The sequence below is a fragment of the Rana temporaria genome, chromosome 7 (genome assembly GCF_905171775.1).
Source record: "Rana temporaria chromosome 7, aRanTem1.1, whole genome shotgun sequence".
Taxonomy (NCBI): Eukaryota; Metazoa; Chordata; class Amphibia; order Anura; family Ranidae; genus Rana; species Rana temporaria.
This window is the reverse complement of record NC_053495.1, coordinates 172,975,744-172,989,161: the sequence shown is the minus strand read 5'-3', so window position 1 is coordinate 172,989,161 and position 13,418 is coordinate 172,975,744. Positions and strand designations below refer to the sequence as shown.

General features: G+C 43.8%; 1 protein-coding gene across 5 annotated transcripts in view; it reads left to right on the top strand.

The window, feature by feature from the left end:
* Positions 1-13,418, top strand: part of OSBPL9 (oxysterol binding protein like 9) — a 202,766-nt gene that overhangs the window by 48,317 nt on the left and 141,031 nt on the right. For 4 of the 5 annotated variants that reach the window (XM_040360489.1, XM_040360487.1, XM_040360488.1 and 1 more), the window contains exon 4: positions 7,253-7,329. In XM_040360489.1, the coding sequence (XP_040216423.1) occupies positions 7,253-7,329 (77 nt within the window). Of the gene's footprint in view, positions 1-7,008; positions 7,102-7,252; positions 7,330-13,418 lie in introns of those variants that run through there. The other variant, XM_040360490.1, reaches the window with a different exon arrangement.

The window sequence follows — 13,418 nt, the reverse complement described above, 5'->3', positions numbered from 1 at the left end:
TTGTGTATTTAATTTAATTGGCCTCATTCACACAGACATACGTGGCCCTTCACAGAGATGTATGCTTATGTGTGCCTGCATAGGATGCACAGAAATTTGTGCATCCGCGTGCAGGTAGTCCCATTCGTGTTGTGTTCTTTTCTTCTTCTTTTTTTTTTTCTTTAATAAACTCTTTATCATTCATATCTTTTTGGAATACAGTGACTGCACAAACAGTCACTGGTCCCAATTTGCACAGCCGTGTGGGTGTGTGTCCCCCAAATGCACACAGTCTGCATTCAGGGACATGCACCTGCACAGCTGTGTCTGTCACAGAAGACGTGAATGGGACTGCCTGCATGTAGATGACACAGATGTCTGCTTAAAGCAGTGGTTATCAACCTTTCTAGTGCCGTGACCCCTTGATAAAATTTCCCAAGTTGTGGGGACCCCTAACAGTAAAATCATTTTCGTAGCGTGGGTTGTGTCAGCACCCAAGGCAAGACAAGTAATTTGCGCCCCTAACCCACGGACATTTAGTGCTCCCTGGGTCCCTTCCACTCGTACAGTAATGAACCCCCTTATGGTACATTTTAGGATGTACCACTCTTTGTTCTCCTTTCTTTCCCTTTTACCTCTCTCTATCCTATTTTTTTCCCCATCCCTCTCTCAAGCCATCTTTCTTGTTCTTTCTCTTATTCTTTCTCTCCCTTTCTTTGTTCCTCCCCCTCTTTTTCTCTCCCTTCCATGTCTTCTCTATTTTTACTCCTTGGTTGGGGGGGATAAGTGGCAGTGCTGGCGCAGAGTTGAGATGAGTGGCAGGGAGTTGGGATGAGTGGCAGTGCTGTGGGGAGTTCTGATCAGCCAACTTGGGTGCTTTTGATCAAGGTCATCTGCTGGTCTGAGAACTGTAGTGGGGACTTTTAATGGCAACTATAATGACAGGTAGTGTTACTCACTATTTCTCCGACTTTGTGGTATCTCGTAGCAGTGACACCTATGCCGAAATCAGGATAGGTCTCCTCCAGCCCCACCCGCTTTACATTCCTCACCAGTCAGCTGACATCTAGTCTCTGCCCCCCAAGCCATGCTGTGGACTGAATGGGTGGCTGTGAAGTGGCGGCCACGGGCTCCAGGGACAGCCTTGCTGGGCAGCCACAAAAAGGCTGGGAGAGCGGTACAGGCTTCATGAACAGCCCAGGATTCGGTGACCCCTGGCAATTCATCATTTGACCCCCGAGGGGGTCCCGACCCCCAGGTTGAGAACCACTGGCTTAAAGGTTATGGCAAAAAAATAATGTATACAATTGCAACTCAAGTCTTATAATAGAATGTTATTTAAAAATCACTTTTTCCTTTTTTCATTCTAGAGAGCTGTAATTTTCTGTAAAATGTAATGAATGCCATAAAAACAACATAGGCGGGGCGTTCTATACACAGATGGTGTATAGAATGCCCCCTGAAAATGTCACTTCCTGCTTCTGGGAAAATCACTAAGCCAATCCCACAAGTCTGCACTAAGATGCAATTCTGCTTTTGGGCATCCTCTGCAACAATTTATTTTTATTTTTGGTGCGATACTCCCAAAGGGAAATCTCATCTAAAGGGATGCAGCCCCTTCCACATTCCTCATCAGAGCCCTGCAGGTGCAGCAGCTGATTGATAATTCTAAAACTACTCCTATACAGATTCCTTGCAGAGGACTGTGTGGACACAGACAGACAAACATCTACAGGTGCATCTCATAAAATGAGAAAATCATCAAATAGTTTATATTTATTTTTAGTAATTCAATTTAAAAGTAAACTCCTAGTATATTACCGTATTTATCGGGGTATTGCGCGCTCCAGCGTATAGCGCACACCCCTAAAGTGGACCCGCATTCCTGTAAAATTTTTTTTTAGTACTTACAGTTTTGGTGTCTTGCGTGGCGTCCATCGGCGGCCTCGTCGGGTCCGGCGTCCGTCTGCGGCTTCGGGTGTCCTCTTCGTCGGATCCGGCGTCCTTCTGCGGTATCCTCCCCGCTCGATCCCCGCTTTCCCCCGCGCCGAGTTTGAACACTGCGCCGGCATATACCGAGCACAGTACACTTGGGTATAGTCGGGCAGGCTCGGCTACTCTCACACTCACGTCCTGGATGTCCAGGACGTGAGCGCGAGAGGAGCCGAGCCTGCCTGACTATACACGAGTGTACTGCGCTCTGTATATGCTGGCGCAGTGTTCAAACTCGGCGCGGGTATCGGCGTATATGGCGCACCCACGATTTTGTCTCAGGGCAAAAAAGTGCGCGGTATACGCCGATTAAATACGGTATATAGATTCCTTACACACAGAGTAATATCTTTCGGGCATTTCTTTCTTCTAATTTTGATATTTATGGCTTAGAGCTAGTGGAAAACCCAATATTCAGTATCTCAAAGTATAGAATATTACATAAGTCCAATAAAAAAACGAAATGTTGGCTTACTGATAAATATGTCCATGTACAGTATAATATGAACTCAATATTTGGTTGGGGCTCCTTTTACTGAATCAATATGGCGTGGCATGAAGACTATCAGTCAGTGGCACTGCTGAGATGTTATGGAAGCCCAGGTTGCTTTGATAGCGGCCTTCAGCTCATCTGTATTGTTGGGTGCGGTGTCTATCATCTTCCTCTTGTCAATACCCCACAGATTCTCTATGGGGTTTAGGTCAGGCAAGTTTGCTGGCCAATCAAGCACAGTTATGCCATGATCATTAAACCAGGTATTGGTACTTTTGGCAGTGTGGCAAGATGCCGCTGGAAAATGAAATCGGCATCTCTGTAAAGCTGGTCAGCAGATGGAAGCATGAAGTGCTGTAGAATTTCCTGGGTAGAGGAACTAATCGAAGTCAGAATTTTATTAAAGTAGGTCTATAGTCTAGTCCTAAATCCAAAAATAAATCTATTCCACAGCCAATGCAAAGCATTACCACAGTATATCTTATTTAAACTACCTTGCAGGGGAGCTTTTTCAAATATCAGGTCATCCTGTCAGTGGACGGAATAGTGCCTCATTGTCTGTATCGGTAGAAGGCGTAGTGTCCCATTGTTGGTGGAAAGGATAGAGCCCCCGTTGTTGGAGTCTGAATAGCATCACATTGTGGGGGTCAGTGGAAAGAATGGCATTCCATTGTGGGGGTCCATTGTGGCGGTCAGTGGAAAGAATGGCATTCCATTGTGGGGGTCAGTGGAAAGAATGGCATTCCATTGTGGGGGTCAGTGGAAAGGATGGCATCCCATAGTGGGGGTCAGTGGAAAGGATGGCATCCCATAGTGGGGGTCAGTGGAAAGGATGGCATCCCATAGTGGGGGTCAGTGGAAAGGATGGCATCCCATAGTGGGGGTCAGTGGAAAGGATGGCATCCCATAGTGGGGGTCAGTGGAAAGGATGGCATCCCATAGTGGGGGTCAGTGGAAAGGATGGCATCCCATTGTGGGGGTCAGTGGAAAGGATGGCATCCCATTGTGGGGGTCAGTGGAAAGAATTGGCATCCCATTGTGGGGTTCAGTGGAAAGAATGACATCCCATTGTTGGGGGTCAGTGGGCGGAGTGGAGCCCCCATTGTTGTTTTCAATGGGAGGACACCTTCAAGCCAAAACAAAATACTAACTGCTTAAAGTTCTTCTAATGTGCGGAGTACTTTGGCGCAGTCTGATCCTGGTTTTGCCGTTCTGTTCCTGGGACTTCGAACTCCAGCCATGTTTCTGCAGAAAATTTGCACCAGTTGGACACATGTCAGCTCAGGGAATTATGGAGCTTGAAAACCTGCAAATGGATGATATGCCTGACTGGTTCTTTATGGATAGACTACACTTTTAATAGACTACTTTTATTTTTTCAAAAAGCGTCTTAATACACTGTGGTTTTTATCCCTTCCCTTCCACTGTTCAGATCAGGATGCATTCATCCTGATTCTCATGGATCTGGGTTAATGTAATGAGGCTACCAGTGCGGCAAAGTAGTCCTTATTTAGTAAATGCAGTTTCATTACCTCTAAGGGGCTTGGAGAACCTAAACATAGCTTGAGCTGATGTATATTTGTATATCGGTCAGACTCGTAAGCATACTGTTGAGGATTATATAGTCTACATGTAGCAAATAGTATCAGTATGTATGTGGTTATGTTGTGTGTGTGTATATAATGTATACATAATTTTATAGTTTAATATAATTTTTAAAAAGCTGAAAAATGTACTATTTTGTGTCCTTGCAATATTTCATCTTATGGTTGTTCTGTATGCTGTTGACCCCAGAAATGTAACTTCCTGCTTGTGCAATTGGCTCACTATTTTTCTCAGGAGTCTTTTTAAAAAGCCCATCAACTTCTAAGGCCGCATTCACGCCTGAGCATTTTGTTTCAGGCTGAAAATTTTTTTTTTTTTTTTTTTTTTTTTTTTTTTGCACAGGTCAAAAGGTCACCAATGTAAAAAGCAGAAAAACATATGTAATCTGCCCAAATAGAAGCTCATGTGCTTTTTTGAGCTTCAGGCGTTTTTCTTCAGGCTACAAAACAGGGGCCATTTAAATTAATGCGATTTAGCTTGTTGGATGTTTTTCTGGCATTTTATGAGCTGAAAACGCTCAGGTGTGAATGCAGCCTAAGGCTGGGTTCACACTGGTGCGACACATTGGGAGCTCATGTCGCATGACGTGTGAAAATCAACGTTTCCCTATGGGAGCCGTCTTAAAGTGGAGTTCCACCCTAAAAATAAGTTCTACTCACTTCTATCTGGCAGATTTCGTAATCTGCTTAGTTCCTGGTCCTAGGTGGTTCAACTTCCAGTCCTGAGACCCCATTGCCTCCTGGGAAATGATGACACGTCTCTGGGCGTTAGTGTGCTTAAAAATTGCCCAGCATGCACCTCTCCCTGAAAACCAGGAAGAGAAAGGAACTGGGCTTCACATGCCCACACATATGATGGATACGGCCACATGAGCTGGAGGATATAAGGCAAGTGTTTGCAATGATTCCTGGAACGATTGGGGAGCCATTATTATGTTTTAGAGACTATTTATTTAATGTGATTAATTTTAGCTTGCAAAAAAAAAATTATGCCCGGAACCCCGCTTTAACTGGTCCAACACAAGTTGGTCCGACTTTGAAAATGCTGCCTGCACTGCTTTGGTCCGACTTTGATCCTACTTCAGCCCATTGAATATCACTGAAGTCGGATCGCCGTCTTGCATGATCCGACTATGGCATGCGACGTGTGCGCTGATGATCTTGAGGGGGAACTCCATGCCTAATTAAAAAAAATTTAGAGCATACCAGGCCCTTCTGTCTGGTATGGATTTTAGAGGGAATCCCCTACGCCGAATAAACTTCATTGGGGATCCCCCCAAAATCCATACCAGACCCTTATTTGAGCACGCGGGAGAGCGTCGAGTCAACATCGGAAGAAGAGAAGAGGGAAGAAGACAACAGAGAAGACCGAGCAAGAGCTAGCAGAAGAACCCGGCAGAAGACGACCAGAGAGCGCGGAAAAGAGGTCGGAGAGAGCCGAGAACTCGGAAGAGACCCCCGGAGCTCTGTAATAAATTACTTTAGAAACCTGTGTAGCGTGTTTTTTATTTTTGACACTTTTTTTTTTTTTCAGGTAAATGGCTAGGGGTGCACTGTACCCAATACTCATTCACATAGGGTGGGATGCCAGGATTTGGGGGGCCCCCCACACAGTTTTTTTGGCGTAGGGCAGGGATATGCAATTAGCGGACCTCCAGTTGTTGCGGAACTACAAGTCCCATGAGGCCTAGCAAGACTCTAACAGCCACAAGCATGACACCCAAAGGCAGAGGCATGATGGGATTTGTAGTTTTGCAACAGCTGGAGGTCCGCTAATTGCATATCCCTGGTGTAGGCGGTTCCCCTTAAAATCCATACCAGACCGAAGGGCATGGTATGCTCTTAGAGGGGGAACCCATGCCATTTTTGTTTGTTTGTTTTTATTTTATTTTTTTATCCGACGTGGAGTTCCCCTTCGGGATTCATACCATACACAGTGCTTGGTATTATCGGGGATCAAAGTCGAATCCCTGTTCATTGAAGTTGGACTTCAAGTCGCAGGGCAAAGTCGGATCCAAAGTGGTACGACTGTGGTGTCCTACAAGTGTGAACCCAGCTTAAGGCTCCATTCACATCTAGGCGGACGAAATCGCGGCGTTTTGTCGCCGCAAATCGCGTTACAAATAGCTGCGTTTTGTACCGCGATTTGCGGCGACAAAAACGCCGGTATTGTCCACCTAGATGTGCCCCAGATTGACCCCCTCTATGGAGATGCTTCCCATCTCCTAGCCGAACGCCGAAAGACGCCTGAAAAAAAGGTCCGGGACCTTTTTTCAGGCGTCCGGCGTTCGGCGTGGAGATGTGAACCATCTCTATAGAGGGAAATGTGTTTCCAGCCCTCTGGCGGCAGCGGCGTAGCGCTACAGGCGTAAAAATGCCTAGATGTGAATGGGGGCTTAATGTGAGCAAATGCTGCAGCTTTTCCCATTACAAACTGCGTACAGGGCCATGCATCGGTCCTGTATAGGTAACAACATGGGACCACTTGTGCAGATAAGCTCAGCCCTCCTGATTTGTGTGTGGTGTGTGTTGTGTTTTTTTTTTTTCTTTTTTGACCAAGATGGTGTCTTGGTCACTATGCAGCAAATTTTATTTAAAAAACATTTTTTTTTCTTTCAGAAGTTTTGTATTTTTAATGAAATACTCGGCAAGAGAAATACTTGCACTTTAAAAAGAATCCTACAGTCTTCTTCCTTTCTTTTTTTTTTTTTTTTTTTATCTTTATAATTTTCTATTTGCTCTTCATTATGGATGTTTTTGTGAGAAGGTGTATGTTATTTTGTGTTGTTCTTACATGGAATCTTATACTGTTTGACTTGCCCGAGGCAGAGAATGGTGAAAGGGGAGAACCTGATTTGCAGTCATTACCTAACAAAAAGAACCTGCGTGGTCAGTGACTTTCATTTTTCTTTCTAAGTTGGAAAACGTCCACCAGAGAGAACGATCACATCTGATGTTGGATGTGCTCATTGGTGCCCCTTACTTGCACCTGTAAACACCCTCAGGAGTGATCAATCATGGAGATGGCTGGAGGTGAGGTTGAGCAGTTTATGGCCAGCTTTATTGTGCGTTTTGAAAGTCTTGTCGGTTGTAGACTGTCATATCTCTGGGCTGTAGCTTCAATTGGTTACATATTTTAGATTACCGTCTAACATTTTGTTTCTTTTTTTGTTTTCTGTTGCAGCCCGCGATGCGGATGAGAGAGAAAAGTGGATCCATGCACTAGAAGAGACGATCTTGCGTCATACTCTCCAGCTACAGGTAAGGGCGTTTGATTTCACACTTCGGTTGGTTCTGTCAGGTTTATCTTCTATATGTTTAGTCAGGGTGTTGCACTTGTTTTCAGATTATGGTGTACCTATAGACTCTGCAAGCTAGACTTCACCAATTGGGCAGCTTCCAGTTTCTTTTTTTTTTTTTTGTGTATTTTTGTGCGTGTACCCAGAGGCAATCTGCCATCTTTCTCCATGCCCCGGGTGGCAATGGCGGGTGCGTGAGGGGGTCCTCCCACACAGCCCGCCCTACCTGCTCTGCTTTGAAGCCCAACGGGGCAGAGGGACTCCCTATAAGGGAGTGAGAGGATCTAGCCCGCTCAACCAGCCCCGTTAGTCCTTCGCCTCTCTTTTTTTTTTTTTTTTTTTTAGAGACCGCGTGGTCAAAGTGCGTGCATGTTAACCCAATTTCGAGTGCGTGTAAGTGTGGTGGTTATTGTGGGAGGGGGTGGGCGTACTAAGCGCAGGCTTACCTCGCATAGCACACCCACCGGGAGCCGGGCTGAGACCACCAAACTCAATTCACATGTAGCCGAGACCGGGATCCGAACCCCTAGCTGCAGAGGTGAATGGCTTGTCAGCGCAGTGCCAATCGCGTTGAGCCACCGCAGCTCCCTCCAGCTTCCAGTTTCTGATGTGTGTGTGTGTGTGTGTTTTTTTTTTTTTTTTTTTTTTTAAGTATACTTTTATTTATTTTTTATTTTATTTTTATTAAAACTTTTACAAAGCCCACAGTTGCTATAGCCGAGGTCAATTTTAGCCTTATATTTTTAGTTCTTGAATGCTTTAGATAATTATCCCCTGATTCTGTCTATTTTGGCAAAATTGGACTGTGATGTCTTTGGCAGGTTTACTTTAGTGGTTTCATTTTGTCTTTTTTTAAATATTTGTTAAATAAAGATGGTGCTGAGTAGGGACACCTGATATGAGAAAGGAGAGCAGAGGAATAACTCATGAGTACTCTGCTGCTCTTTTACTGTCCAGTCAAAGGCTGGGAGCAGGTTGTTTCAAAGCTATTATATAGGCAATTTCTTTAGGAGCACAGCTTGAAGTGTGGTGTCTTAAAGCTGAATTCCAGCCCTCTCTTCCTCCTTGCACACTTGTAGAAGGTCCTCTCCTGTGCGGAAAGTGATAAGCCTTGTTGCCCTGCGAGTGAGTTCTATACCGTGTGGTTTAGAAACTGCAGTTTGTTATTTGAGCCTTTTTTCGAGGCAGAATGACTTCAAGTTTTATTTAGCCCCTGTCTCCCAATCCTTACTGTCTCTAGGACGCCCTTTTCAGCTATTTTTCCTTCTGTGCAGTCAATCATTTGGTCTCAGCATCATGTGTGGCTATTACCCAGGGTGGAATGCATGCAAATGCAATCCACCTAGGTATAGTTAATCCTTGACCCTTTGTAGCTGGTCCAACAAGCCCACCAAAGAAGGCAGCTTAAGACTGGCCATACACCTATAATTTATCTGCAGATTTTCTATGGTCAGATGGAAAAAGTGGAACAGATTCCTCCATCTATGCTGAACTGTGTGGAATCGGCAGATAATCTGTAGGTGTAGGTGCTGTAACATTTTACATTAACACTCCCAAGCGCCAGTTTGATTGGGGGGGCTCGTAACAGAAGAATTGAGGCAAGGTGCAAGGTGCTGTGACATTTTAAGATACTACCTCGCCTCACCAGCCACGATATTACTAAACACTAATAGCCAGATTCAGAAAGACTGGCTTAAGTTTGTGCGGGTGTAGCGTAACTCAGATACACTACGCCGACGTAACTTAGAGAGGCAGGTACTGTATTCACAAAACTTGCGTCCTAAGTTACGGCGGCGTAGTGTAAATGTGCCAGGGTAACCCCGCCTAATTCAAATTAGGCAGGTAGGGGGCGTGCTCCATGTAAAATACCCGTGACCCCTTGTAAATAAGGGCCGTTGGTACGGCGCATGCTCAGAATCACGTCGCAAATACTCCTTGCTGTAACCTACGCCCAGCCCCATTCACGTACGCTTACGCAAACAACGTAAAATACGACGGCTGTTCTGTCGCCTATACCTTGCATGGGCTGTGCCATCTTTTTGGTGGTTTATCTTTATGCCGGAAAAACACCTTACGTAAACAGCATATCGGGCGCAGGTACGTTCGTGAATAGGCGTATCTTGTTAATTTGCATATTCTCGGTGTAAATCCACGTACACGCCCCTAGCAGCCAGCGTAAATATGCAACTAAGATACGACGGTGTAGGAGACTTACGCCGGTCGTATCTTAGCAAGATTTAAGCGCATCTCAGTTTGAGAATACGCTTAGATACGACGGCGCGGATTCGGACTTACGACGGCGTATCTAGTGATACGCCGTCGTAAGTGTTTCTGAATCTAAATATAAAAGACTAAATACAGACCCAGTGATGACCCCTGAATCTAAAACCAGGTATATATTGAAAAAGTTAGGATCTGTAGCCATAGGATTTCAACTTTGTCCGCAAGTAAAGGAAGTGCCAGTACGCAAATTTTAGAGCCCAACAGGTTCAAAGTCGTGGATCTGGTATATGATGGTGTGTACACACATCAGACCAAAAGCTCCCAGGAGACATGTCCGATAAAAACTGTCCACGGACCGTTTTCATCGGACATGTCTCCTCGTGTGTACAGGGCCTTAGACTTTCTTAGCTTTCTACCAAGCCTTCTATAACATCCCCTCTCTGCTCTCCCAAGTGATTTAACAGGATAAACTTGATAAAATCTCACAGTATCTTTGAGCCTCAGGCATGCCTAAGTAAAAATCTGAGGCAAGCAAATCTGTGGAAAAACCAGATCAAGTGTTCACATTGACGGACAAATTCATCAAACCCCATAATGCTTCTAGCCAAAATAGGTTTTCCATACATGGATCATACAACGTTGTGTTCCAGCAGTGGTACCAGGACGTCTTCTTGTTCTTGGTACAAAATTGATTTGGACTGAGCTACTCAGGCTTCCTGTGATTGGCTGAGGTGGGAAGGCGGGCGGATGACGTCAATTAGAAGATGCCTTCATTCAGAAAAAATACAAAGCTTCATATGAATGGCTAAGGAATGCTGAGCCCGAGTTGATTTTGTTCTGAGTACGGGATGGGTAAAGGCCCTGATCTGGTCCCAAAGCTTTCCGTACAACATACACTATATATTGTCAAAAGTATTGGGACAACCTCCTTTACACGCACATGAACTTTAGTGGCATCCCAGTCTTCGTCCATAGGGTTCAATATTGAGTTGGGCCCCCCTTTGCAGCTATAACAGCTTCAACTCTTCTGGGAAGGCTGTCCACAAGTAAGGATGAGCTCCGGCGTGTTCGGATGAGGGATTGTAGAACAGTGCTCTGTGAGCTGTTCAAAGCTTACGGTATTTTTGTATAACCTAATCCTGCTTTAAACTTCTCCACCACTTTATCCCTGACCTGTCTGGTGAGTTTCTTGGCCTTCATGATGCTGTTTGTTCACTAAAGTTCTCTAACAAACCTCTGAGGGCTTCACAGTACAGTTGTATCTTCACAGAAGAGCTGTATTTTATACTGAGATTAAATTACACATTTACTAATTGGGTGACTTCTGAAGGCAATTGGTTCCACTGCAGTTTACTTGTGGGGTGGGGTGGGGGGTGGTTTATCAGAATTTGACCCCTTTCACACTGTGGCGCTATAGCGCATGCAAAGTGCCTTGAAAGAGCCGCTCCTTTCACTCCAGTGTGAAAGCCCCGAGTGCTTTCAAACTGGAGCGTTGCGCTGGCAGGACGTCAGAAAAAGTCCTGCCAGCAGCTTCTTTGCAGCGCATTGCAAGAGGTAAATTCACCCCTCCTCAAGCGTGTATGTGTGTATATGTATATATTATAACATACATACATACATACATACATACATACATACATACATACATACATACATACATACATACATACATACATACACATTTTAGATCTTCAAAACAGCGTGTGGTTCTCTCTAACAAGTGCAGAGAGTTCTCACAGCTGGATAAACAAAATCCAGGCAGCCTGCCAAGTTTTAATACAACACATGAATAAGTGGAAACAAAGTATATTTTTTGTTCTTTTATCAAAGGAAAGAACTCCAGTGTGTAGATGAAAGAAGTTTAACCATTTAAAGGCCAAACCTTTTCTGACATTTGTTGCTTACAAGTATAAAAATCATTATTTACTGCTAGAAAATTACCTGGAACACCCAAACAACATGATATATACGATATTTTTTAGCCGAGACCCTAGAGCATGGGTCTTCAAACTACGGCCCTCCAGTTGTTTAGGAACTACAATTCCCATCATGCCCAGTCATGTCTGTGAATGTCAGAGTTTTACAATGCCTCATGGGATGTGTAGTTCCGAAACAGCTGGAGGGCCGTAGTTTGAGAATCCCTGCCCTAGAGAATAAAATGATGGCTGTTGCAATATTTTATGTCGCATTGTATATGCGCAGCGGTTTTTCAAACACAATTAAAAAAAAAAATACACTTTAATGAATTAAAAAAAAACTAAACCGCTAAGTTAGCCCAATTTTTTTGTATAATGTGAAAGAAGATGCTACACCACGAGAATCGTGATCCTTTTTTTGCCAAGCAAAAAATTGTGAATCTCATTTTAACCAGAATCGTGCAGTGTTTGTGCATGTGTGTGTGTGTGTGTATATATATATATATATTGTAATACATTTATACATGTATACATTTGTAATGCTGCCCTTTGTGAATTTCTTACTGGCTTACAGAAAAGGGAAGTTGCTTTGTATCATGTGATGAACTGTAGGTCTGCCCGGATGTCCATTCTACTTTAACCATGCCTTGGATTACTAGGAACACAAATTGAGGGGACTTTTTGTCTTTACCAACAGTTCTGTTTTCTGAGAAAGTTTACTGCGGTACCAGTCTTCTCAGTGTGGTGGGGTTGTGTGTTGTGTGTTTTTGAAGATCTACAGGTGCATCTCAAAAATTCGAATATCATCAAAAAGTTCTTTTTATTTCAATTCAAAAAGTAAAAACTCAAATATTGCATAGATTCAATACACACAGAGTGATGTATTTCAGGCATTTCTTTCATTTAATTTTGGTTATGGCTTACAGCTAGTGAAAGTCATAAGTTCAGTGTAAATGATCTTGTATGTTGTTGTTGTTGTTGTTGTTGTTGGTTTTTTTTTTTTTTTTTTTTTTGTGTGGTGGTGTTTTTATAAGAATTTTTTTTTTTTTTTTTTTTTTTTTTTTTTTTTAAGAATAAGTTCACTTTTAGCAACGTGTTACACCTGTATTTAGGATGTATTGTCTTACTAGGCAGCACCCCTCAATCTTCTCCCCAGTTCTTCTCCCTGCGCCCACTGTAACAATTTTTAAAATTGGCGCGCCTGTGAGGGGCTCCGCCCGCATCATTCGTTCACAGACGTCTGTATGAAAATACTACAAGAAGCATTTTCCACTGCGGCAGATAGACTTAAAGCGGAGTTCCAGGCTTTTTATATTTATTAAAAGTCAGCAGCTACAAAAAGTGTAGCTGCTAAATTTTAATAAACGGACACTTACCTGTTCCATGGTCCAGCAATGCGGCAGCCCGGAGCATCACTCCTCTCGCCGCCTTCTCACGTCAGTTTCGGCATGCGTCAGCCTCGCGTGCTCTACGTCGTTACGTCACGCACCTCGTGACTTCATCAGAGGACATATCTTGCAAACCTGACCTGTTAGTGGGCCCTGAGGACAGGGTTGATGACCACTGGTTTAAAGGATAAGTTCACGTTTGTTCACTTTTTTTTTTGTTTCTAAATTCCAGCCCCCCTATGTACCAATATCGCATTCATGTACCTTTTTGCAACATAATCAAAGCTTTCCATTTTATCTACAGAGAACCTCCCCACACAAAAAAATGCATGTTGGAATGCGAGTGCCCCCTATGAAGAGTTGTGAATGGGGCTTGACAGCTGAGTGTTTCTGTCCACTCCATCCTATGAACTTGTATAAAGATGGCCATACACTATGCAATCGGAGGGCATATTGTGTATTTAGTGAGAAGGGAGCTCACTCATTGTGTACATTTAATAATAAAATATAAAAAAAACGTGCAG